Source organism: Phlebotomus papatasi, chromosome 3 (genome assembly GCF_024763615.1).
Source record: "Phlebotomus papatasi isolate M1 chromosome 3, Ppap_2.1, whole genome shotgun sequence".
Taxonomy (NCBI): domain Eukaryota; kingdom Metazoa; phylum Arthropoda; class Insecta; order Diptera; family Psychodidae; genus Phlebotomus; species Phlebotomus papatasi.
In genome coordinates, this window is record NC_077224.1 from 79,797,477 (window position 1) to 79,825,464 (window position 27,988).

The 27,988-nt window shown below is 35.5% G+C and overlaps 1 protein-coding gene across 4 annotated transcripts; it reads left to right on the forward strand.

Annotated features, from left to right (window-relative positions):
* Window positions 1-25: 25 nt before the first annotated feature.
* LOC129805934 (probable phosphorylase b kinase regulatory subunit alpha) lies at window positions 26-27,988 on the forward strand. 4 transcript variants are annotated; one of them, XM_055854214.1, is made up of 8 exons: window positions 26-154; window positions 219-1,664; window positions 1,745-1,892; window positions 6,580-6,909; window positions 19,691-20,062; window positions 20,389-20,627; window positions 23,159-23,722; window positions 27,346-27,988. In XM_055854214.1, the coding sequence occupies exons 1-8, from the start codon at window positions 26-28 to the stop codon at window positions 27,829-27,831; spliced, it is 3,714 nt and encodes a 1,237-aa protein (XP_055710189.1). In that variant the 3' UTR covers window positions 27,832-27,988. The 4 variants fall into 4 exon arrangements, with proteins under 4 accessions (XP_055710189.1, XP_055710191.1, XP_055710188.1 ...); XM_055854216.1 differs by having other exon boundaries at window positions 20,455-20,627; XM_055854213.1 differs by lacking the exon at window positions 1,745-1,892 and adding an exon at window positions 6,243-6,390.

The following is a 27,988-nucleotide window of genomic DNA, read 5'->3' on the forward strand; positions in this document are numbered from 1 at the left end:
TGAATTGTGAAAAGAAGTGACCAGAATGAGGAGTCGAAGTAACTCGGGCGTTCGCCTGGATTATTACCAGAGGATCGTCCATCGACTGATCATGGCTCATCAGCAGCCCGTGACGGGTCTCTTTCCAGCCAGTCAAGACAATCACCATGCCTGGGTGAGATTTTGGGCTGGCCTTGAGTGACAGCAAGGCAGGTAAGTGATAGAGATAATTCTTTCAGATCAGGGACAATGTGTACTGCATTCTGGCTGTTTGGGGACTCTCGATGGCCTACAAGAAGATTGCCGATCAGGATGAGGATCGGGCAAAGGCATATGAGCTGGAACAGAGCTGTGTGAAGTTGATGCGGGGACTCTTGATGGCAATGATGCAGCAAAAGGAGAAAGTTGAGCGTTTCAAGAGCACTCAGCATCCTCTGGATTCCCTCCATGCCAAGTACTCCAGCATCAATGGGCAGACTGTGGTGAAGGATAGTGAATGGGGGCATCTGCAGATCGATGCAGTTTCTCTGTACCTGTTGATTCTGGCCCAAATGACAGCATCAGGGCTGCAGATAATTTTCTCGCTGGACGAGGTGGCTTTCATCCAGAACCTGGTGTTCTACATCGAATCAGCTTACTGTGTTCCGGATTATGGGATCTGGGAGCGTGGTGATAAAACGAATCACGGGGAGCCAGAACTCAATGCTAGTTCCATTGGAATGGCCAAAGCTGCGCTGGAATCGATGAATGAGCTGGATTTGTTTGGGGCTCGAGGTGGACCAGCCAGTGTGATTCATGTCCTGGCCGATGAGGCTCACAAATGTCAGGCTGTGCTGCAATCGATGCTGCCCAGGGAGAGCAATAGCAAGGAATTGGATTCCGGATTGCTGTCCATCATTGGCTTTCCGGCTTTTGCAGTTGATGATCCTCAGTTGATTGCCACGACGAGGGAGGCAATCTTGACCAAGTGCCTTGGAAAGTATGGCTGCAAGAGATTCCTCAGGGATGGCTATCGCACGCCCAGGGAAGATCCTCATAGGCTGTACTACGAACGCTGGGAATTGAGGATGTTTGAGAATATTGAATGCGAGTGGCCTCTATTCTTTGGCTATCTGGTGCTTTTCCACGCCTTCCAGGGAGAAAGTGACAAGAACCTCCTGAACATCTATATGCAGCGTCTCGAAGATGTAATGGTGCGCACTGACGAGGGAATCAGGCTCGTTCCGGAGATGTACACGGTGCCTCCGGAAGTTGTCAATGATGAATACAGGAATCCAGGATCGCAGAAGAGAACAGCTGTCGGCAGATGCCCCTTTCTCTGGGGTCAGTCTCTCTATATTCTCGGGAAGCTCCTTCAGGAGGGTTTCCTGGCCGTGGGTGAATTAGATCCACTAAACAGACGCCTAGGGGCCCAGAAGAAGCCCGATGTCGTAGTTCAGGTAGTGATCCTGGCCGAAGATAACAATATCCGTGACAAATTGGCTGAATACGATCTCCATGTGCAAACCATTGCGGAAGTGGCTCCCATTGAAGTTCAACCAGCCAGAGTCTTAAGCCATCTCTACACCTACCTGGGCAGAAATAAGAAACTCGGCCTATCTGGACGGAAATCCCGCGATGTTGGTATCCTCAGTACCAGCAAACTCTATTCGCTAAAAGACAGAATCTTCGCCTTCACGCCCCAGGTAAATCTCTCATCCAAAGCCAGAATTTTATTTCTTCCTTCCCGATTTGATGGTTAATTTTTCCAACCTCTGACAACTAGTTTTCCGATCTGACGCGCTTCTACATTGCGTCCGACAACGAATTGATGATCGATATTTTGAAGGGGGAAATCAATTTCCTAAAGTCCGCATGGCAAAATCTCCTTGGACGTCCACTTGTTACTCTTACTCTCAAAAGTACAAGTCTAGGTGGGATTTTCCTTCCATTTACCCTCTTCTGTTGTTGTTTTTTTTTTTTCTTCTTTTGGAGAGTTCTTGTGATCTCCTGCACACGATTTTCTTGTGACTAATTCAATGTGGTTAAAGCATGGATTTTTCTTCAATATTATTTTTATAAAAATTCCTTTTGCACAATTGAAAAACGATTTTATGTGGAAAATTCACGATTTTTCAGACATTTAAATTTACGATGGAAAGTAGAGACTGTATCGTAAATTACGGTAACATAATCTAAATGATAAAATTGTAGTAGGACTGTTGAGCTTAGAGGAGTTGGAGGGAGAAAGTCCGTCCTGACGAAGACTCTTCTAAGCCAACGGTACCAATCGCTGTTCAGCTGGTATGGTAACTTTGAAGGGTGCTACACAGAAAAAGAATATTTTGTAAAATTGTTCGTAAATGTTTGTGAAATCCTATGGAGGACTTGCGTAATGCTCGTGAATCATATAACCCACAAACAAGTTCGTAAAATTTGTACTTTTTTCACAAACATTAGCCTCAATTCTGAGACCAAGATCAAGAAAATTTCAAAATTTTGGTATTCTGAAATCAAAAAAATCAAGATCAAGATGTCAAATTCGTCAAATATCTTGGAATCTTGAAATCTAAGACACAAACCGTGTGGATATCAAGATTTGCAATTCTGGAACCAATATTTCAAGAATTTAAGACGTTAAATTTCTTGTTTTCTTGAAATAATTCCAAGAACCTCTCGGAGGTGCTTGGAATTTTCAAGATAGTAACAATTTGAAGAGTTTGATATGGAAATGACAAAAACAGAATTCCTATGGAAAATACTGTATTTGATCTTGTAATTTAATCGAAATGGTACGTATTTCTAGATGTACATATCGAAGTACACTTGAGGATAAATTCAAAGGTCACAAACCCACCCGGCAAATTCTGCAGAATTCTGCAGAAATTCGTCAGATTTGAATTACTAACTGCCGAAAAATCAGCAGAATTTCTGCAGAATTTTGTTCTAAGGTGGAGAAAATTTTAAAATTATCGGCAGAATTTCTTTAGAGTATTTAGATGATTTCTACATTTCTTCTACCCTTTCTAATGTTTCTAAACATTATTTTAACTACATAAAAATATGTATTTCAATTTATTTAAAATTCAATTTTTATTCAACAATTTTATGTGAATACTCTCTTTTTTTACAATATTATTATAATGTTATAATACAATATTATTAAATCAGCTATAATAGAAAATACGAAGGGGAAGGAAATGGTTAGAAAACACGAAAGACATTCGCGATGCTCACGAAGTCGCACGACTATCCCGAAGCCACACGAAGTATCCGATTGAATGACAAGAAACGTTAAAATTTCAAAAGTGCAGAATTGCAGATCGAAGTTTTGCTGGGAATTTGATTTGTGCTTCCTGTACTCCCGTTTATAACCTCTCATTTATTCTTTAATACGTCCTATAATTAATTTTCCTATTTTATATGACGAAATTTCAACAAATTCAACAGAGAAATGAAGATGTCGGAAGTGACGTTAAGTGTGGAAAATCTTGAAATCTTGGTTCTTAGCTAAGACATTTTAAGTTCCACAAATGCATTGCGTCAGAATATGAAATCTTGATTTTGGAAATATTTGGCAGCTTGGAATTTTGATCTTGATTTTGGTCTCAGAATTGAGGCCATTGTTCGTAAAATGATCATTTGACGAACATTTTTTGTACTTTTACAAACATTTATTCGTAAATGTTCGTAAACACACAACAAAATGTTCGTAAAATTTTGTCATTTCTTCGTAAATTTTTGCCAGACAAAAACAAAATGTTCGTAAAATTTTGTCATTTGTTCGTATTTGTTCGTAAATTTTTGCCAGACAAAAACAAAATGTTCGTTAAATTTTGTCATTTGTTCGTGAATTTTTGAAAGACAAACAAAAATTTACGAACATTTACGAACAAATGACAAAATTTTACGAACATTTTTTTTTTGTGTGTTTACGAACATTTACGCACAAATGTTTGTAAAAGTACAAAAAATGTTCGTCAAATGGTAATTTTACTTTTTTTGTGAAAAAAGTAAAATTACCATTTTTTTTGTGAAAAAAGTACAAAATTTTACGAACTTGTATAAATTGTGTTATATGGTCCCAAATGCCCTAATTTGAGAGAGTCTACTGTACATCTAAGTTTAGATATTTTCCTGTTCCAACTCAAAGAGGGAGCAGTTATATAATCCACTATTTTACAACTTGTGATACGGCTAGGGGCCGTACAGTAAGAGATATTAATCTTCGGGCTTCGACGACCCCCTCAGAAGACAATATTGAATAGGACAGCCTCTTTTCCTTTTTCTCCCCACACCCTCCTACCCTTCCAAAACCATAGTTTTTTGGGTTATTTGGAAAACGGATTCTAGAATTGTTTTTCATTTTCGAATATGTTTCGGAGGAAGTCAAGGTGACCCAGAAACGAAAGTTCTCTGTTTGAACACTGTTCCTCGAACATGTTCAGAACACGGTTCGCATTAATGTAATCCTTACGACGTGGGAAAAACCGAACGCGGTTAAAGCAATAGTTCTCCTTGGTGGCCACCAATTTCTGAATATTTGGGGGAGCCACCACCGTCGCGGCATGTCGAACAGGGAACTAGGGAATATTTCGTCTTGAGACACCTATGTTCGAAAAATATTTCTGTATCGAATTTTCAAAGATTAACCACTTTGGAGGGCATATTTTTTCAAACTTTTTTTTTTTTGAAACTTCCAACACGGTTACAGCGGAATTAATCGGTAATGAACGATTTAACTTTCTCGGATTTACTTTTTTGTTTATCCTAAAGCTAAAATATTGCTATTGTTGCTCATGGTAAAATATTCTAAAATGTGCTTTTCTTAAGCATTTTTTTTATTCAAAATAGTTTTTCAAATTTATGAATCAATTTAGTCGGTAGCAAACCGCTACGTACCCTGAAATCATATGAAACGATAATACATGGAGAGCTCTTTCTCGTGAATTTGAGCACTTAGCAAAGCTGGAACGCGTTGTCATCACTTTTTTGTTATTATCAGATATTTGAAAAGGTTTCAATGTGGCTTACAATATATCCAAAATTAAAAAAAAAATGATTAGAATCTGTCAAAAGTAAGATACATTTGAAATCACAAATCTGTAAAAAAAGACACATTTCAAATCCTTTTAAAAACTTATCAGAAATTGATAATTATCTAACAAGCTTAAAATTTTCACAAACCGGACGACAAAGGACACAACGTACACTTACTTAGATTTCTAATCTTCAATTAAGAACATTAAGCTGTCTGCAGAAATATATTTTTTAATTATTAATATTCAGTTTTGTAGTTCAGTTTATGTTTATAAGATTGGTAAATTTCAAGAATTTTATGTTTTTTCGGAAAAAAACAGAGAAATCCGAAAAAGTTAAAATAACATTCCGGAAATTTTAATTCTATCCTGCATTATTGATCCGAAATCGGTGTAAATATTATGCTTTTAATGTGTATTAGGAGTTAAAGTTACCCTTTTTCATGTTAATTTTACCCTTAAAAAGGTGTAAAATTAACATTAAAAATGTTGATATATTTTTACACCTAAAAAGTGTTAAAGGTATGAGGAAAAAAAGTTAATCGCACCCACATTTTTTTTTTCTCAGTGAAGATAAAGCTTTATTATGCAGAAACTAAAAAATAATAAATGTAAAGAGTTAGTGATAAGATATAATCGTTTGCATCTATCGCTTTTTTACCTATTTTTCTGTTTTCGTTTTAGTTTTTTTTTTCTATTCATGCAATATCAAAAATGCAAAATTATTCTAAAATAGTTGTTTTTTTTTAATAGTAATTTTCGGAATTTTGAACGTTAATATTCAGTATTCATAATTTACGACATGGTCGTTTGAAACAATATGCTCAAGGAAGTTAAATCAAAAATATATAAGATAATGAATATTGATTTATCTTAGTACATAAAAAATATGTTAAAAAATATATATATTTTTTTTTTAAATAAGAAACTGGGATTAATTTTATCTTTAAAAAATCGTGAATTTTTCATACATCTCTTCTCATTTGTATCAAAAACCATGCATCATTTTTCAATTTAGAAAAGCTTCGTGAGAATTGATGTTATGAAAATGAGCGCAAGTTTAAAAATTTTCATTAATGCGTTTTAATTGAAAAATTCCGTATATTTGACCCCTTTGACCCTAAAAGCCCAAATGGAGGAAGAATTGGCCTAAGAAATTATTCTAAAAAAAAGACAAATACAGAAAAAATGTGAATTACCAATTGGTTCTAATGTTAAAATTGTGTGTATTTTTCCATGTGAAAGAACATTGATTACGAAGAATACTACACCACACGTGATCCTGCCCTTCTTGCCAGCAATTTCACCACTAACCTGGCATTCCTTACTAACTCGTGGCGTCACATGTTGGGCCGACCAACAATCACACTTATGGCCACTCATTACTTATTAGGTAAAGACATTTCCTTTTTATTTCTTCTTTTTTTTTATTTTTTCCTGCACTTTTTTCTCTCTTTGATTTCTCTTTTTCTTTTCTTTTGATGTTTTGTATTTAAATATCATCATTTTCTACTAAGAATCTTAATTGTTTTTATGAAAAAAGAAAATAGCTGAAAATTAATGAAATTTTTCCTGTGCGTAGATCAAAATAAGATTCCATTGGCTATGATTCAGACAATGAGAAAATTGAAGTCAGGCTACATCAATGGGACCCGCGTGATGCTGGGCAATTTGAATGATTTTCTGAACACGTCAGCAATCACGGATTTAAGCTTCCTGGGGAGCCAGGAGGATGGCTACCCGGAACGCCTAAATCCGTCTGTCCAGGCTTACCTGGATGAGCACTTGCTGCGGTCGTTCAGTCAGAAGAATACGATGAACCTGCGTGCTCCGGGACTTAGACCCAAGCATCTCAGGAGGAGGATGTCATGCAGGGGAGCAATCAAAAAGACAAGATCCATCAATGTGGACAGTAAGTGAAAATTTTGAGTATTTTTTTTTAAATATTATTTCCTTTTGTTCCATTAATTTTCCCCATTTTCCCCGTAGTGAAATTTGTTGATTATTACCTTTACGCGCTGGAAGCAATATTCGCTATTGCTACCACAAAGGGACACATCAAAATTCATTCAAAAAGACAATTTTTGGTGAAAATTATTCCTAATGTAAAGGCCCTTGTAATACTTACGGTTGTCGATGTATCTTTTTTGTATTTTTTTTTTAACCTAAAGTAGGCGTGGTTTTTTTTTGCAAAATTTAGCTTTCTAATCTATCACAATAAAAGTAATTTTCAAAGTGAAAATTTTCAAAATTGAGAATTGAATAATTAAAAATTTTCAAACATGCAATTTTTTGAGTCATTTCTATTTAAGGTGTATGCCCTAAAATGGCTTAAAATGGTTATTGGGCGGGGCCTAAAAAATCAATAATATTTTCTTTGAAAAGTATGATTTTTATAAACAGTTATGAAAAATACTTGCAAGGTCGTCATATTTTTGTGAGTGGTCATAGTTTGCTTAACATCTTAAGGACAATTGGGTCACCGCTGACCCAAAAATGAAGTTGTTCCTACGGACATCTAAAGTTATGATTCGATATAAAAAGTCAGGAAAAGTGATTTATAGTGATTCTCAATTTTTAACCTTCTCGTCCTTTAAGGGTTGAAAAAAGGATATAATATTCTTAAATTCTAGAATAGAGGAAATTTAAATTTTGGTGAGCTTTTTAATGCAAAACCGTTGGGTCTTGCATTCGAGACATGTGAGTTCGGATCCCGCCCGGTGCAAACAGTGTCAGGAAAAGACATTTTCACTGTGATAAAAAAAACGTAATAAAATGCACCGCTTCTGCCCAAAAACTCCGGGGGCACGGAAGAAGCATCCACATCGCGGGCAAGGAGCTTCTGGGTGGTCTACAAAAGACTTAGTACATTCTTCTAACACGAGGTATACGACTTTGCAGCATGATTACTAGGGTGTTTCAACGAGGAAAATTTTTTTTGGCATTATTCTCACCTAGGGGGTGACATTAGCTGTTATCAGTGCGACTACTTTTGATATAGTGTATTCTCTCCCACTTATTTTCTGTCTCTTTCACGTCGATTCTAATTATTTCGTGCAACAAAAAGTAATTACTCGAAAAAATTTTACCAAAGTACACTGAAAAAAACGGAATGGTAAAACACAGTAGGATATGAAAAAAATCGTCGTAAATATTATCTACTGATTAGTTTATGAGAAATTCATAGTTTTTTCAATACTGGTGTAAAAGTAAACGCATAGAGATTAAAATGGTACTAGTGGTAAAAAAAACAAACTTATTCAACCAATGTATTTTGATTTTATTGTATTAAAAAAGGTGTTGTACTTCAGAATATATAAGGGAAATGTACCAGAGATTGTCAGTGTTCCTCGGATCGGGAGGTTGTTCCGCGTATCGTAACGCCAAAATAAAATGTATTTTTGTAAATTATTCGCTGTATTTTAGCAATGCCTTTTAGCTAAATGGATTATATTGGTTCACATTCAATCTATAGAAACGATTTTCGTGTTGAGTTTCTATCAAAATTGTTATTATTTACCTCAATTTTGAATCACTGTATCAACGTCTTAGCCAGACAACCGCCATTCATCACTTTCTTAAAATTTTACACGAGAATTTGTCTGACACAATATGAGGAATTATGACGGATTAAAATGATTTACAAATCTATGTTAATTGAAAAATGAATACTCAGTGATTCTAATTTCAATATCGATGCACTATTTTAATTGTTTCGACAAGAAATATTTAAAATAAATTATTTTTTGCAAACAAGTACATTCTGCTTCACTTGTTTCTCAGATCGGCACACTTGTTTTCTTGGAAAATTGCGCTCAGCTGTCATCGTCACGGCCATTATAGGATGTTTTTGTTGTGAAGAGACACTTTACCAGTGAAAGTGTTACAGTAGACTCTCTCAAATTTGGGCATTTGGGACCAAAATGTCACCCGAATTAGAGAGAAATTCGGGCGACAAACTTTTTGAAATACAGCGATTTTAAATTCATCTGCCTAGATATATTGAGTTTACGTACTCAAATATATTGTAAATATCATGAAAATTCTTTAATAATGCAAAATCACATCAAAACTATGTCAAACCAAGACAAATTTGAGCATACAGTAGACTCTCTCTCAATCGGAAATATGGGGCGAAATGTCATCCGGTTTATCGATAGATTTGGGCGTCAAAGCCTTTGTAAATTCCACAAAAAGCGCTCAATTATTAAGAATAACGATAAAATAGGAAGAACTACAGCGAATTTGAGCAAATTAGCTTCATAATTAAGCGTGAAAACTGTCAACAAAATTTGTCGCCCGATTGAAAAAGAGCCGATTGAGTGAGAGTCTACTGTATTTGCTTCATTTGATAATCATAATCAAACTTGAAAACTCGAATTAAAAAGTAGCCCGATCTTAAAAGAGCCGAATTAGCGAGAGTCTTCTGTATTCAATTTAACAATTTTAAAAGTCTTTTCGTGTGAATATACAGTACACAGTGCAATAGTGACGAAAAAGTTCAATGAAGCCTTGTAGAGTGATTTGGATGCCAAGAAAGTAGCTGAATCCTCATCAAAAACGTCTGCCGATCCGTGGCTCATTCCCTTCCAATCCGTGGAACACCTGATTGAGTCCCTTCAGATCCGCGGAACACACTGCATCCTTGCATTTAAACAAACCTATATATTATTAATTTCCGCAAATAATAAAAGCGTAAATATACGGAAATAGTTAAATGGATAACTAATGTATCAATTTGGCATACGAAAAACTACCAAATAGTATTTTGGGGCTCATATTTTCAGCTAAATATGAAGCATGACTCTTAACATTCCGATCCGTGGTACTCTTCCCTTATTATTTAACTAATAGTTAATTAAACAAGACATAATTTTTATTACATAGGTATACATTATAAATATAATTGAGATAAACATGAATTTATTTATATAAAATCTTATTAGAGCACATTTTATAAACTTCTTTATTCCATATTGCAAATCTACTTTAAATAATTTTACTCTAAGAATAGAATCATAAGTATAGGAAACTCCAATAACATAATAGTAAATTTTATAATATGAGAACATTCAAAATTGCTAGTTTTAGATATTAACAGTCTAGTTTTTGTATAGTTATTCTAATATAATTATTATAAATTTTGATGTTATCTCTTTCATTTTGCGTTATTTATGAATTAATCTAGTCATTAAAGTTAATAACGAATATAGAACAATATATGTGAAACTGAAATAATATTATAGATAACTTCATTAATTAAGAAATCAATATGGAATTTTTTGAATGCTCTTAACTTATTTTAATCTCACCATTGGAACTGCATCTTCTTTGCGAAGTGCTTTCCACGTAGGACGCACATACTTCCTGACGATACACAACATCCTCTGTTTGCGGGGAATCTGATAAAGATACACCGAAAAAATATATTTCCCAAAATTGAAAAGAGTGTAGTAACGGTCATTTTGAATTTAAGTAAACTGTCTGGATTCAAGTAAAAAGTTCACCATGATACAATTTTTTTCTTCTGTCTGTCTTTTTTTTGCATTTTCTCTTAAAATAGCACGGTTGCCTTTCCAAACTCTTCGGTTGATTATACGTTCTTATCAAAGCTTTCACCTTTTAGCACTAAAATTCGCTAATTCACTTTAAAAGAGCTTATTTCATGAAAATTGTACTCACCTGTGAAAGCTTACTTTCTCCCCCGTTTTATGCGGAAAACTCCCACATTCCTTTACAGCACAACGCAATTTAGGCATATTTAGGCACTACAGACAACATATTTATCAAAAAAACAACAAATTATTTAATTATTCACTTGTTTTTTGGCTATTGAAAAAAGACTGACTTGCCGTATTTCGCGGAGAGACAGAGACATACTGTTAGAACGAGACAAATATATGAGGAAATCGGTTCGCTCAATTTGTATAGAAAACAGCTCTAACGTCACCCCCTTGATTCTCACGGTGCTGCATTTGATGAGACAAGAAAGTTTTTCTTCGACGACCATATGATCAAACGCTGTATAGAGGTGGCTGAATGACCCTCTCTGTAGAACAATTTTCTGATTTTACACTACAGAGAGGGTCGTTCAGCCACCTCTAAACGGCGTCTGATCATAATTGTCGTTGAAGAAAAACTTTCTTGTCTCATCAAATACAGCACCGTGAAAATAGCGCCAAAAAAAATTTTTCCTCGTTGAAACACCCTAATGATTACATTAGGTTTAAACTTCATTAGGTTTAGGATTAGGATTAGGATTAGGTTTAAACTACAACTTTCATATGGGCCCGAGATGTAAGGGGTTCAAGAGATTTCTTAAAATGGGCAATATCTTCGCGTGTAATAATTATAATTAGAAGATTAAGGGCAATTAACTAAAAAATGAAACGGTAGTAAGGGCGCTTGTATCGAAAACAAAGTTTTCCAATTTTCTAAATTTTGTTCATTTTAACATAACTATTACGAATCTATTTGTCCAATTGGAGCTTTTTGACCTTTTTAGCACTTTTGGACAAAAAAGTTTAAAAATTCTGCATTTGAACAAGAATTTCTAAAAAAAAAAGGTCATTAAACAGCTCAACCCAAAATTCCAAGATCTTTCCAACGAGCCCAAACATGCGAAATATTTCGGTTGAGAAATACACTCTCCATATCCAGAGTCTTTTTAACTTTTGATCTTGAAAAACCATTATTAGGAAAGATTCAACAGTATTTTAGTAAAAAGACGAACTACCCGTCTGGGTGATTTCTAAAACATATCCAAACATGAAAAAATTGCACGACGCGTTTTCGAGCAATCCCAAAGAATATGGTTTTGGACAAACGCGACCAGTTTTAGTGTAAATTTTTTCCTGTGTTGTTCTAATTCATTCCACAATGACAGAAAACACCGAATAAACTCCAAAGTTTTTTGGCACACTAGATACATATGGGAAACATAGGAAACATCATGCCCCTGGTTTTGGATGAGAAAGGGAGGGGTGGGGGGAGGAATGAGGGTCTTGTTAAGGGCCCAGGGTCCACTCATGAGGGGGGGGGGGGCTCTCCCAAAGGTCCCAAGACTCTATCGCTAACCATTTGGGATCTAGGCGTAGTAAGGGCTAGCTTCCTTTAAAAATATTCGAAGAGTATCAATGGAGACTCGCCACCTTGTTTTTTGGTATATTTGCAAGGATCCCGGTCAAAATACCGAAAGCCAAAATCCTGAATGGGTCGAAGTGTCAAAGCTATACTCCCACGATTGCGCCCGCGCTTGTTGAAACCAAAGGGAAATTTTCTAGGTTTTGGGAAATTATTCTTTACATTTGTAGTGTACATCTATAATGACAAACCCTTTATTAATGCTGATCATAGTTATTGCTTATACTAGCAATTATCATTTGTACGTAATTTGGATTTTGTGAATAAAACAGTCTTTGGCAAGTCTTTGGACAAAGTGGTGTCTTTTATTTATGCCGGATTACCACATGGCGATCCTGCCAAGTTAATTTTTTTTAAAAGTTATTAACCAAAAGTGCGTAAAGTTATCATGTAAGAACGCGCCAGTTAAAGAGTCGTGCCCATATTTGGCGATGCTAGCCAATTATCTGATGTGAAAGACAATGAACAATAAAAAATGGTGATCTAGTAATTTAAAAAAAAAGTGTCTGCTGCATCCGGTGCAAAATGATAGCCTGTACGGGAAGATATCATCGACGAAGGATCCAACTCCAGGACGACACGGTCGAAGTGGAAGTTAAACAACCAACTTGCGACATTAAGGAGCACACATCGGAGATTGCTGATCATCTTAATCTTAAATATATAGAGATTGCTATCACTGTGCTCTTAACACTTGTAGCTATCTTTGGTATCTGGAAGCTGTTGAAAAACGGATACATGAAGTGGAAGGCGAACGTCGAGAGATCAGCCAGAATTCGTCAGATGGGTCATCAATTGGAAGAACGCATCAATCTAAACGTGGCAAATCCCGAGCGACAGAATACCGTGGGTCATTAGCGGTCATCCATAGAGGCTCAAAGTACAGCCAACATATTGCTGAGACTGCAAACCAATCTGCACGTAGACCATCGAGTGCACTGCTCTTCGTGCGTCATCGAGCATCGCAGAAGAAAGCAACAGCGAAAATACAATTCCAAAAAAAAAAAAAAAAAAATGAATGTGGGTCAACAGGAGGACAAAATGCTGATGGCAGATAAGTAAATAAATATAGGTAAATAGACCCAAATGGAAACATTAGAGGCATTACATGATCAATTGAAAAAATTTATTGTTAACGTAAAAAAGGACAATCAAGAAAGGAAATCAGATTTAAGAGTTAATGATAGTTATATTGCTTTTTTGGACACATTGAGAATTAAGAGAAAAGAAATAGAAAAGAAATTTGATCTTGAAAGAGACTTAGAAGCATTCAGTAAACTTAAAGAATTCGTCAATGATTGGACAATTGCTAGGTCTTATATTGAATTGAGAATTGAGAATATCAAAAAGTCCAAGAACTCAAATAGTGACCAACCTACAATCCAAGGAAATAGTAATGAAGATAAAAATATTATTGAAATTCCAGAAATAGAGCAAAATTTATGCACAATGAGTGAATTCAATGTTATTTCTACTTTGAAAGTGGTCCCAGAATTTGATGGGTCACAAGAAAAATTGCATAATTTTCTAGAGTTGGTTGAGTTATTGGCTGAGGACATGTCCAGTCCTGAAGTAGTCCAAAAATTCTTGAAATTCGTATTCAGAACTCGACTTTCTCAGTCAGTAAAGAATAAATTAGCTGGAAAAGATGTTCCTAGAAATGTTGCAGAATTTAAAAGTCTTTTGCTTGATCATTGCAAGTCAGGACGTACAGTATTGAAAGTGAATTCAGAAATAAACAAATTAAAACAAGGAAATCGCGCCGTAAAGGATTTTTCGGAACAAGTTGAAAAATTAGTTGCGGAACTAAATCAAATTCAGATTTCAATTCGTGGTACGCAAAATTCATCGATCATAACATCTCTAAATGATGAGATTGGACTTCAAGCTTTCATGAATGGGCTAAATGAACCCATGAAGACAGTAGTGAGAGCTGCAAGACCTGCAACTCTTTCTATTGCCTCTACAATCGCTTTAGAATCAGAGGTTCCACAAGAAGCAAAAATTTTTACTTTTAAACGCGGTGGAAAGTCAAAACAGAAAGGTCGAGGTGGCCAGTCAAATTACAATTCGAGAGGCAATTATTCCAATAATAGTTCAAATAACTCTCGAGGTGGTTCTAATCGCGGAAATTCTAACCGTGGAGGTTCTAATCGAGGACATTCTCGTGGATCATTTGGTCGTGGAGGTTTCAATAGACAGAATAACGGAAATTATCAGAATAATTCTGGATATAATAATTCGAATAATTTTGGAAATCGTACACAGTATGGGTCAAATAACAATAATACCCAACGTTTCTTCTCAAATTCGAACCAAAGTGGTCAGAATCATAATTACGGTCGAAATGTCCATTTTTTAGGAGCAGAAGCTCAACAGGGGTCTCCCTCAGTGAATATTCAGGAGATGCCCGAATACCACATTCAATAGGCAATGTCCAAGACAAAATTTTTGAATCTTCTCCCAAACAATGTTTTTGCATCAATATTTCAAATGGAACTTTCATAAAAATTTTCTTAAATAATCAGCCTGTTACCGTATTAGTAGACAGTGGAGCCGATATTTCAGTTTGCAAATCTCACTTATTGAAAAATAATTTTATTGATTTTTCGAAATTTTGTTTTTTGAAAGGAATTTCAAGAGATAAATTTCGCACTCAAGGAATCGCTTCCTTACCACTTGATTTTGGTTCCGGAATATATCAATTTCATGACTTCCATGTAATCGATGATGAAGTTCCAATAACTCCATTTGTAATTTTAGGACGTGATTTTTTAGTAAAGTTTAAATGTGCATTGGATTTCGAAAATTGGGTTATGAGAATAAATATTTTTAATACTCTAATCACGATTCCTTTATATAACCACATGGATGAAGATGTTATCGTAATCCCGCCACGATGTGAGATTATAAGAAAAATTAATTCTAGTGTTAATGAAGATTCACTAATTTTGTCCCATGAACTTCAAGACGGAGTTTTTTGTGCGAACAGTATAATACGAGATACAGCTTATGTAAAATTAATTAATACAAATGAATTTGAGGTTCATCTTAAGAATTTTTCACCAAAATTCGAGCCACTTTCGAATTATCATGTTTTTTCTTTAAATGCAATACCAAAAAATCCCACAAGCTCTTCAAGCACTGATGAAAACCATAGAATTGAGTGTTTATTAAAAGAACTTAATCTATCTACTGTTCCAGAATTTGCACGAAAAGGAATTTTGGACATATGCTGCAAATATAATGATATTTTTTCGTTACAATCTGACAAATTAACTGTCAATAATTTTTATAAGCAAAAGATTTCTTTAATTGACAATTCACCAGTTTTCATTCGTAATTATCGTACACCGAAAGCACAAATGCCAGAGATAGATTCTCAAGTCGAAGAATTAGTAAAGCAAGATTGCATTGAACCGTCTGTAAGCTCTTATAATTCACCTTTACTGTTAGTACCCAAAAAGTCCACTGATTCAACAAAAAAATGGCGCCTAGTAGTGGATTTTAGGGAACTCAATAAAAGAATTATGGGAGATAAATTTCCCCTTCCTCGTATTGACGAGATATTAGATGAGTTGGGTCGTGCAAAATATTTTTCCACACTAGATCTCAAAAATTCTTTTCATCAAATAGAATTGGATGAAGAGTCCCGACCATTAACTGCTTTTTCTTCTAAAGCCAATCATTACCATTTTAAGCGTTTGCCCTTTGGTTTAAAAATATCTGCAAATAGCTTTCAAAGAATGCTGTCCATTGCATTGTCTGGATTATCTCCGGATTGTTCATTTCTTTATGTGGATGATATTATCGTCTTCGGTTGTAGTGTAAATCACCATAACCATAACCTTATAAAAATTTTTGAAAGATTAAGGAAATTCAATTTAAAATTAAATCCGGCGAAATGCTCATTTTTAAATAAGGAAGTAACATATCTCGGACATTTGGTAACTGACAAAGGTATTTTACCTGATCCAAAGAAATATAATGCTATCAAAATTTATCCAGTTCCTCAAAACGCCGATGATGTTCGCAGATTCGTCGCGTTTTGCAATTACTATCGCCGTTTTGTGCCGAATTTTGCGAAAATTGCTACTCCATTAAACAACCTTTTGAAAAAGAATACGAAATTTTCATGGACACAGGAATGCAATGCAGCTTTTCTCGAATTAAAAAATAAATTAATGTCACCTCAAATTTTATCTTATCCAGACGATTTAAAAAGTTACATTTTAACTACAGATAGTTCTCAATTTGCTTTCGGAGCTGTGCTTTCACAGGGAGAAATAGGGTCAGATAAACCTATAGCTTTCGCGAGCAGGAGTTTAACAAAATACGAAATTAAAAAACCCATAATAGAAAAAGAACTCCTTGCGGTTCATTGGGCCATTAATTATTTTAGATCATATTTATATGGAAAACGATTTACGGTCATTACAGATCACAGGCCGTTGGTAGGTTTATTTTCTAATCGGACTCCATCAACCAAATTAAACAATGTCCGTCTTGATCTTTCGGATTACAATTTTGATATCTGCTACAGACCCGGCCACACAAATAATGCCGATGCTCTCAGTAGAATTAAAATTACGTCTGAAGAACTACAATCCCTTATCCCTGAGAACACTGTACAGGTGGTTACTAGATCAATGACCAAGAAAAACACAAATTCTGCTGCAGATAAAAATACTTTTACTCCACCTATACTTGACGATCCAGTCATTTGGAACACCATGTCCTTGACAGAAATCAAAGGTTTGATACGTATCGAATTTCAAATTTCAAACAATAAAAAGACGCGCGCGCATGACATAACAATTGAAAAAGGCGGAATAAGAAATAAAAAATTTCTTAAAATTAAGTGCACTTATGAAAATGTAAGAAAATATCTAAGCGATATATTCAAAGAAATAAAGAGAGAACTAAGTAAAGAAATGAATGCTGACTTTAGAGTCGCATTTTCGCTTAAAGACGAATTATTCTCGTACATTAGTGTAGAGGATTTCAAAGTCTTATATAATTTGTTGCAACAAAATGAATCAAATAAATTGAAAATTGCTCTCTTTAATCCGCCAATTATAATCACAAATAAAAATGAAATGTTAAAGTTAATTAGTGATTACCATGACACCCCAACTGGTGGTCATTTTGGAATTGCTAAAACAATGAAGAGACTTAAAAATTTCTTTGTCTGGAAAGGCATGAGAAAAATGATTCGAGACTATATAAATTCATGCATTCACTGTGCAATGAATAAGAAACACAGAAATAACAAAGAACCTTTACAAATTACTGATACACCAAGTTCAAGTTTTGAAATTGTCCAAGCTGATTTAGTGGGTCCTTTAGTCACAACTGCTAATGATAATAAATATGCACTTACATTACAGTGTGAGCTCACTAAATTTATAGAAATTATTCCAGTACCAAATAAAGAATGCAACACTATTGCTAAAGCTCTTGTAGAGAATTTTATTCTAAAGTTTGGTCATTTCAAAATTCTTAAGACTGATTTGGGAAAAGAGTTTGTAAATGAGACATTTGATAAAATGTGTGAGTTGTTGCATATTGATCATGTGAGATCGACACCTTATCACCATGAGACACTTGGAAGTGTTGAAAGGATGCATAGAGTGTTGAATTCTTACTTGTTAACTTTTTGTAAAGAAAACGACTGGGACGTATGGATCCCATACTTTGTTTTTTCATACAATACAACTCCACATGCAGATACAAATTTTACTCCTTTTGAGTTAATTTTTGGGAAATTAACTTCACTTAATGTAGAGAATCAAATTTCAACACCAATTTATAATTTTGATTCCTATGTTTCTGAATTAAGATATAGATTAAAAGTAGTTCATGAAAAAACTAAAGTTTTATTAGATAAAAATAAACAAAAAAGACAAGATAGAGATAAGAATAATTCTTTAGATTTCAAGGTTAATGATTTAGTGTTAATTACTAATGAGAATAGAACTAAAATGGATAGTGTATATTTAGGACCTTATGTAATCATAGAACGACTAGGTGTAAATAGCAGAGTTAAGAATGTAAATAATGGAAAAATTAGTGTTATTCATAATAATAGACTCAAATTTTTTAAGTGAATAAGAAAAATAAGTTGAAAACAATATTATTCATATAAATTTTATAAATACAAAAAAAAATTAAAAAAAAAAAAAGTCAAAATTCAAAATTTGGAAGAGAAAAAAAAAAGATTATAAATGTTAAAAATTTTAAATTTCTTCAAAATTCAAAATCTTCTCTTTTAAAGGGGGGTGGTGTAGTGTACATCTATAATGACAAACCCTTTATTAATGCTGATCATAGTTATTGCTTATACTAGCAATTATCATTTGTACGTAATTTGGATTTTGTGAATAAAACAGTCTTTGGCAAGTCTTTGGACAAAGTGGTGTCTTTTATTTATGCCGGATTACCACACATTAACCTCCGTATAATTTCGTCCCTTTTAGTACTGATCATTCGGGATTTTGGGTTTTGAGATTTTGCCTTTTCGGCATTTTGTATTTTCGGGATTTTGACTTTCATAATTTCGACGATTTCGGGATTTTGTGCCTTCAAGATTTTGGCCTTTCGGGATTTTGACTCATTCGAGAAGTCGACCCATTCGGGATATTGGCTTTCAAGTTGGCGATCAATTCAAGATTTTGTCTCTAGGATTTTGGCTTTCGGCGTTTTGACATTTCGGGATTGTGGCCTTTGAGATTTTGGCTTTTCGGGATTTTGACTCATTAGGGATATTGCCTTTTAGGATTTCAACCAATTCGGGACTTGGTTTTTTCGGGATTTTGGCTTTCGGTATTTTGACTTTTCAGGATTTTGGCCTTTGAGATCTTAGCCTTTCGGGATTGTGACCCATTAGGAATAGTGATTTTCAGGATTTCGACCAATTCGGAATTTTGTCTCTTTGGGATTTTATCTTTTCGGGATTTTGGTTTTTTTTTTTTATTTTGGACACAATGACCTCTGTTACTTCGGTTACTTCCTTTTATAAATTTTTCCTAAAAAACGTGTTGGTCAATTAATTTAGAATTAAGTGAATTTTCATTGAAAATTTTTATGTGTAAGAAGATTCTCATTTTGAGATAGAACACTGAGAAAAAAGAGGGTGCGATAAACTTTTTTTTTCTCATAACTTTAACACTTTTTTAGGTGTAAAAATATATCAACATTTTTAATGTTAATTTTACACCTTTTTAAGGGTAACATTAACACGAAAAAGGGTAACTTTAACCCCCAATACACCTAAAAAGGGTGATATTTACACCGATTTTGGATCAATACTGCAGGGTAAAATTAACATTTCCGGGGTATTTTAACTTTTTCGGATTTCTCTCACAGTGAAATATTGAAATACTTCATATTTTACTGGAATTTTTAACATTTTGTACCCTTCCTATCGTAAACGTGCGATATCTGCTTGCAGGCTACTTTCTTCGAAAATAGAGCAATGGCAATAAAAAATCAAATTGTAAAAAGGGTGAAGAATTTCTCTTTGCTATGTGTAATAATTACGTTTCCAGATGAATCTGTGGGAATGGATGGGGTTCTCACTGAGAGACGATTGTCATCAGGTGTAGCACTCCCTTGGTTGGATCAGCAGCAGCAGCAGCAACAACAAGCAACTGAGCCATCTGTTGATCGCTCGCGAATTGAGCGATCTCCGGGTTTGGAGGGCGAAGATGGCTATCCGCCGAACAAGATTCAGGTGCAGAACTATGATGTGCCAAGGATTCAGGTGCCAGGCTCAAGTAGTCGTCATAGGAGTGGCGAAACCTTTGCAGACACCGAAGTGGAGGAACTCCTGGCGATGCTGCGTGAAACTGAGAGTCTGGAGGAACAAGGAGATATTCTGCAGTATTTGGTGGATACGCAAGGGTTGGATTTCAATACAGGTTCGCTTAAATGGTTTTTTTTTAGTGGATAGCCAAGGGGTTAATATCTGAGATCTGCAAAAAGAACATTCTTACAAAGCTTATGCAAAATTTCTTTCGTAGAATTGGGGACCAATTTTCTTTTAGATATCAGCTCCTTGTATTAAAAATGGGATCATTGTGATGTCTTAAATGCTTATATGTATTTTCTTTCTTTTATCCATCATCATTGCAAATCATTCGCCTGCTCTATTATTACTCAATTAACTCACATTGTGGGACGCAAAAATGACTCTATGCCAAAACAAAAAAATCAAACAAACAATAATCTGTACTAAACGACACAGAGAGCGTTGAGATGGATCCTAACAATGCCAATGCAGACAATAATTCCTTTCAATCTAATACCAAAGGCATGCTTGAGGAAGGTCGTGTTGTCACAGTGAGGACACTTCTCAAGGGATTGTATGAGAAGGCGTGCCAACAAAAATTGTGGGGCCTCGTGCGCCATACGGCTGGTATGCTGGGCAAGAGAGTTGAGGATTTAGCAAAGGCCGTAACGGATTTGTTGGTTCGACAGAAACAGGTTTGTAAATTTTCTAATTTAATTTTATATCAACCGAAAAATGGAGTGTGTCTTGGGTAACTTATTTTTATAAGAATAAAAAATCATTAAAAATAAATCTTCGCTCATTTATAATTCATCATTTTTTTTAAACACAAAATAAAAAAAGCCAGTGATAAGCCTAAATCAGCTTATAGAGGTGTGATTCCTTCGTTGCAAATTCGGATTGTGGCAAACTCAAACGATATTTACACATAAAATTGGAAGAGAAATGCATAAAAGTGTCTGAAAATTTTTTAAAGTCGATTATCTCGGAAACTATTAGAGATAGAGGCCTCAAATTTTACGTCCATTTAGAGCCTCTTTCAGGCTTGATATGTGCCAAATTGCACTTGAAAATGGAAAAAAAAATTGGATAAAAAATTCATAAAAGTGTCTGAAAATCTTTAAAGTCGATTATCTCGGAAACTATGAGAGATAGAGGCCTCAAACTTTACATTCATTGAGAACCACTGTCAGCGACCCGTGAAAATCAGCGAAACAATTCGCGTCCCGCGAAAATCAGGGAAAAAATTCGTGCCCCGCGAAAATTCGCGAAAAAATACGCGACGTGCGAAACGCCGCGAAAAATTACGCGCCCTGCGAATATCCGCGAAAAAATTCGCGCCCCGCAAAAATTCGTAAAAAAATGCGCGACTTGCGAAAAATTTCACGCCCCGCAAAAATCAGCGAAAAAACTCGCGCCCGCGAAAATCAGCGAAAAAATTCGCGCCCCGCGAAAATTCGCGAAAAAAATACGTGACTCGCGAAAATTCGCAAAAAAAATACACGACCCGCGCAAATTGCGAAAAGTTTTACACCCTGCGAAAATCCGCGAAAAATTTCACGCTCCGCGAAAATCCGCGAAAAAATTTGCGCCTCGAGAAGATCCGCGAAAATTCGCTAAAAAATACGCGACCCGCGCAAATCTGCGAAAAATTTCACACCCTGCGAAAATCCGCGAAAAATTTCACGCTCCGCGAAAATCCGCGAAAAAATTTGCGCCTCGCGAAAATTCGCTAAAAAATACGCGACCCGCGCAATTCTGCGAAAAATTTCACACCCTGCGAAAATCCGCGAGAAATTTCACGCTCCGCGAAAATCCGCGAAAAAATTTGCGCCTCGCGAAGTTCCGCGAAAGACATCGCGGATCGTGAATTGTATATGCCACCTTACAAATCTTCGACTATAGACTCACTATGTAGAGAGAGAGAGAGACTTTCCGTACAGAAGTAGATCTTGAAAAATTCGAAAATCTATTTGAAGATCCAAAAAAGAGACTTTCTTACTTCTTAATACTTTCGCAAGGTGGCGCAAGTTACATCCTGTTCGAATTTCGAAGTGCTCAAGTGTCAAAATGTGTCGGTCTTCACATTGTTGTGAGGAAAAAAACTGAACAACGACGTTTACTGTTCTTGCCCCAGTATTTAATCACTCCATAATCACTGAGTAACTCCTTTGCGAGCTTTTTAGTGTGATATTTGATAAATTTTCCCCATCTTGTTCGAAAATTTATTATGAAAATTCGAAATTGAATTTGAATTCTTCGAACTTCAACGACTTTTTGTTCAAATAGAGTTCCATTTACCTTTCATCCAAGACACTATTGGAGCATCAAAATCTACTTGTGAGCAGGCTCAGAAAGGGAGAGAGAGAGTGCTTGTCCGACGCCGCTTCTCCCGCTTTTTTCCCGCCTGACGTTAATAGCAAATTTTCTTAAAATTGAAATCTTTAAAGTGAAATATCTCGAGAAATGTTCGACGAATGTCTTAATTTTTTTTTAAATTGGTCTAAATTTTTTGGACTACAACATAAACATAAAAAATTCAAAATCGCATACCTAGATTTCTAGATAAACTACAAAACGTGATTTTTAACCGGTTTAGAACAGGTTTTTCAAAAAACTAATAGCACAGAAATCGTCGTACACGCGCGTAGATATATTTAAAAAAGAAATTATGAAGATATCTCTATCCAAACCAGAGATATTGCGTACTACGGACGGACGGCCGGACGGCAGCCGGACCCGAAATTGCCGGCTTATGATTTTCGACATCAGGGATGTTCAAAACATATATAACCTGTAAATTTCAGCTCGATCGGAGCACTTTGAGAAAATCCCAGGATTACAATAGGTGTGATTAGAAGGAATCACACCTAAAACTGCATCTTCAAAAGATCGTGTTCCTTTTAAAAATTTTTGCGGAGTACAGTTAGATTAAATTATAGGCGAGGCCTTTTTGAAAAAAAAAATACTACACTTCCATTCAAATTAATTAAAATGGATAAAATTAATATTTGCAAGTACAAGTTTTTTTTTTGTAAATTGTACAAATTTTCTTTAAAAAAAAAGTTTCTAAAATCGAAATTATAAGAAAAGGTTTTGAAAATGGATGGATTGTGTCTTGGATAATTTATTGGAAATTTTCATGTCAGAGCTTTAAAACGGAAGTGATATTTCTGATTTTTTGTACTTCAATTTTAATTTTTTTACTGACCCTTTTGTTGTCCAGGTAACGGTTGGGATGCCTCCCAACAATGAGCACACCATAACAGCTCCACTGCCGGAAGCGGAGCTCAGACAATTGATTCACGAAGCCTATGGAGATGATGAAAGTACAGCTATGCTGACGCAAGAACTTCTCGTCTATCTGGCTATGTTTATCCGCACGGAACCTCAATTGTTCCATGAAATGTTGCGTTTGCGAGTGGGTCTGATCATTCAGGTGATGGCAAAAGAATTATCCCGAACGCTCAATTGCGACGGTGAACAAGCTTCAGAGTATTTGCTGAATCTATCACCGTTTGAGATGAAAAATTTGCTGTATCATATTCTGAGTGGCAAGGAATTTGCCATTAGCAGTGTGGCAAAGGGGAACTTCTCCATTGTTAGTTGCAAGTCCAGTCGTGTGAGCAAGAAGAGTCAGATTGGATTGGGCGATAAGGAAAATCAGGATGATGACATGACGGAAATTGATGATCGGCAGGGACAATGGTTGAGGAGAAGACGCCTCGATGGGGCTCTAAATAGAGTCCCGAGGGATTTTTATTCACGCGTCTGGGCAGTTTTGGAGAAGGTAAGTTTACTTCTCTTTTTTTATTAAGCATTTCATTTCATAAATCATTTATTCATCAAATACTTTTTTTATTGCTCTGTTATTATCGGAAAACTTTGGAATTTTTTAATTTTATTGGCCCTTATGTTTCTTGCATTTTTAAACCGATTTTATTCATATCTGGCGCAAATTATTTGAAATTGTATGTGCCACAACTTTTTAGATTATTTGATGTGCGTATAATCACCGCTAGCGAGCGTATAAATCGTATGCAAATTTTGGATCAAAAGATGATTTTGAAAAAAAAATGTCTCCCTACATATTCCACAGAAATTTTGATAGAAAATTGTAATGTTGAAAACAATTTTCGAAATACAGGGAGTTCCGCATTGAGTGATATCGAATTGAATGATTTGGACATGATTTGCTTACTATTTGGATTTAATTTATAAAATCATTTTTGAAATGCCTCTAAATTACTAATGAATGAAGTGTCACAAAAGCATCTTTTAGAAAAAAAATTAGAAAATACCTCTTATAAATGGTTAAATCAAGTAAATAAATGTTCTACCTAAAAAATGATGTGAAAATTTTTGTATGCGGAAGTAGTGATTATAGTGAAAATAAGGCGTACGTAAGTGCACAACTTTTGTACGTAGCTGAGCAAACCAAGGAATCTTTGTAAAAATTATCACTAAATTTTATTTTCCTGTAAAGGGAAATCCAAGGATTCCCAGAAATGTTGTTAGCTGGGATTACGAATCTAATAAGAGAATTTTTGACATAGTGGGATAATTGATTGGGATTGTGTGGCATTCGGTAAAAAATCTTGAAACTTGGATATCATTTTCTGTATGAAGCTGCAAAGATTTCCCCTAATTCTTTTTATGCGGTAAATTTGAAATGTTACAGGAGGTCCCGAGATTGTGCATATTTTCAGGACCGAACAAAACCGTGCGAAATGGCTTTATGCATACAGAAATTTTGCATACCCTCAGGAGATTTCTTTTAAATAACTTACAGAAATGAGTCAGATTTTGGAATTTCGGTCTAAAAACTTTCTTGTTCTTTATGTTTTTATTGGCTGACATTTCGATCCTTGGTTAGGACCTTCTTCAGGGCCTACATACAATTTTAAACATGAATATGACAGTTCAGAAAACGCATTTTAATGTTTAAAATTGTATGTAGGCCCTAAAGAAGGTCCCAACCAAGGATCGAAACGTCGGCCAATAAAAACATAAAGAAGAACAAGAAAGTTTTTAGACCGAAATTCCAAAATCTGACTCATATCACCCTAACGGTCGACTCTCAACATTGAACTTATAGAAACACTCTTGCATACATTTAGGGGAAATTTAAAAAAAAAATGTTTTCACAAATGAGCTCCTAATGATAAGCAAAGTTGCATAAGTGTATTTGCATAATCACATCTATGCATAATCCCAGCAGGACCCCCTGTATTTCTTATCAAGAGTTAGTTGATAAGAAGGATACAATTTTTCTGTTCCCTGATGTGAATTCGCAGACTTTTTTAGGTCCTGGAAATGTCACTCAAGACGGAACACTCTACAAGTATCCAATAAAAAATCGTTTTCAAACTTATGTTTAAAAAAAACTACAGCAAGCTGTCAAATTGATCGCTTAGCTTAATTAATTGTGCAAACTCACTCACTTCGAGAAAATTGAGCTGGTCTGGCCAAGGAACACAGGTTACCTATGGGGAATCCGGGGAACCCACACGAAACCCGAGAAATCTACAAACAGAGCTTCTGGTATTCGGATGACACTTGTATTTTGACATTTTTCTTCAAAATTTGTTTGACAAAGCTATCGCAATGTGCAGAGGACTTAAGAAAAGAACAATAAAAATACGATAGAAAAAGCTCACAAAATTCTAACAATCATTTGATATAACTTTTCCTGAAAGCCGTAAACCCTGCATCTCTTACTGTTTTTCTTCTAAAACCACTTGTATGAGAAATTCAATGTATTTTGGTTTGGTTCTTTTAACATGTAATGTAATGAAATAATGGTGGCATACTGTGCCATAGAGGAACTTAGCCATCCCTGCAAGGGTAGTCCGGGACATCTATTATTTTTTTTCTTATACAGGGCTAGGATTGTAAGTCCCATTCCCGTGGAATCAAGTGCAGTGAAGCTCACAGGATGCAATCCGAACACATTTAACGCCAAAAAAAATTCCTGGTGACCTAAACGGGATTTGAACCCGAGACACTTGCATCATAGATCTAATGCTCTATCATTTGACCCATTCTTTCCGTACAGAAGTAGATCTTGAAAAATTCGAAAATCTATTTGAAGATCCAAAAAGAGCCCGATCACAAGTAGATTTTGAGCCCGATCACAAGTAGATTTTGATTCTCCAATAGTGTCTTGGATGAAAGGTAAATGGAACTCTATTTGCACAAAAAGTCGTTGAAGTTCGAAGAATTCAAACTCAATTTCGAATTTTCATACTAAATTTTCGAACAAGTTGGGGAAAATTTATCAAATATCACACTAAAAAGCTCGCAAAAGAGTTACTCAGTGATTATGGAGTGATTAAATACTGGGGCGATAACAGTAAGGGTCGTTGTTCTGTTTTTTCCTCACAAAATATGAAGACCGTCACATTTTGACACTTGAGCAGTTCGAAATTCGAACAGGATGCAACTTCCGCCACCTTGCGAAAGTATTAAGAAGTAAAAAGGTTTCTTTTTTGGATCTTCAAATAGATTTTCGAATTTTTCAAGATCTACTTCTGTACGGAAAGATTGTTTCCGTACAGAAATAGATCTTGAAAAATTCGAAAATCTATTTGAAGATCCAAAAAAGAGACTTTCTTACTTCTTAATACTTTCGCAAGGTGGCGGAAGTTACATCCTGTTCGAATTTCGAAGTGCTCAAGTGTCAAAATGTGACGGTCTTCACATTTGGTGTGAGGAAAAAAACAGAACAACGACGTTTACTGTTCTTACCCCAGTATTTAATCACTCCATAATCGCTGAGTAACTCTTTTGCGAGCTTTTTAGTGTGATATTTGATAAATTTTCCCCACCTTGTTCGAGAATTTAGTATGAAAATTCGAAATTGAATTTGAATTCTTCGAACTTCAACGACTTTTTGTGCAAATAGAGTTCCATTTACCTTTCATCCAAGACACTATTGGAGAATCAAAATCTACTTGTGATCGGGCTCATGAGTGTCCGATAATCATTTTTTCCATGTTTCTTTACATGAGACGCTCAGAGCACAGGGTGTCTATCGTAAATGCATTTCCCTATTAAAATAGCTCACTCTTGCTCTGAGCTATTCCTATAAGGTTACAGCGCCTCTGGTGGTAGTTCTACAAACTTGATTATAGTTTCAGGGAATATTCGTCCTTTTAAAGACCTTTACTTCTGCCTTTGTAAGAATTAAAATAGTTCAAGAATCGGAGCAATAACCAATTAAGAACCATTTAATAAAAGAAAATTTCAATTAAAATTATAGCCAAAATTACCGAAAATAAATTTTATCAATGCACAGAGCAATAATTTTCATGATCATATTTCTTTCATATCTCTATCCATCGTCAAACCATTAATGTTAGTGCTTAAGATTGAGATGATAGGTAAAAGAGTCCCAAAATTGTATTTTAGTGCCAGGGATTGGCGATCGAAGGGCGTATCCTGCCACAAACGCTCACGCAAGAAATGACACCGGGTGAACTGAAGTTTGCTCTGGAAGTTGAAACGGCTCTCAATACGATCCCACAGCCAGAGTATCGGCAATTGGTGGTTGAGGCTCTGATGGTATTGACGTTGGTCACTGAGCACAATATGGTGCACAATTTGGGTGGAGTAATCTATGTGGAGCACCTGGTGCATACGGCCAACCAGATCTTCCTGGATGATCAGCGCAAAGTGCAGGGTGATGCGACTCTCTGCTGTGCCAAATCCAAAGATATGAAGGAGACCACAGCACAGGGTATGCTGCTCTGCGGAGGTGCTGCGTACATCTGCCAGCATCTCTATGATAGTGCTCCAAGTGGAAGCTATGGGACGATGGTGTACATCGCCAAGGCCGTGGCTACGGTGCTCGATTGTCTGCCAAAGCACGGTGACAAGGATTGCACGATTAGTTGAAGTCTCGAACTTAGTTTCTTTTTTCTTAAATGTTATTTCCTCGGATTGTTTACTTATCTGCACAGCCAAGCTGTTTCACTTACATCCCAGCAGTGGATAAAAAATGTAAAGACAATTTTAATTGAAAATATACACTTTTTGTTGAATTGCGAGTAAA

Coding starts and splice junctions, on each gene's coding strand:
- LOC129805934 (XM_055854214.1), top strand. CDS start 26: ATGAGGAGTCGAAGTAACTCGGGCGTTCGCCTGGATTATTACCAGAGG. Junction 1,665..1,744: donor TCTTCGCCTTCACGCCCCAG/GTAAATCTCTCA, acceptor TCTGACAACTAG/TTTTCCGATCTGACGCGCTT. Junction 23,723..27,345: donor TCTGGGCAGTTTTGGAGAAG/GTAAGTTTACTT, acceptor ATTGTATTTTAG/TGCCAGGGATTGGCGATCGA.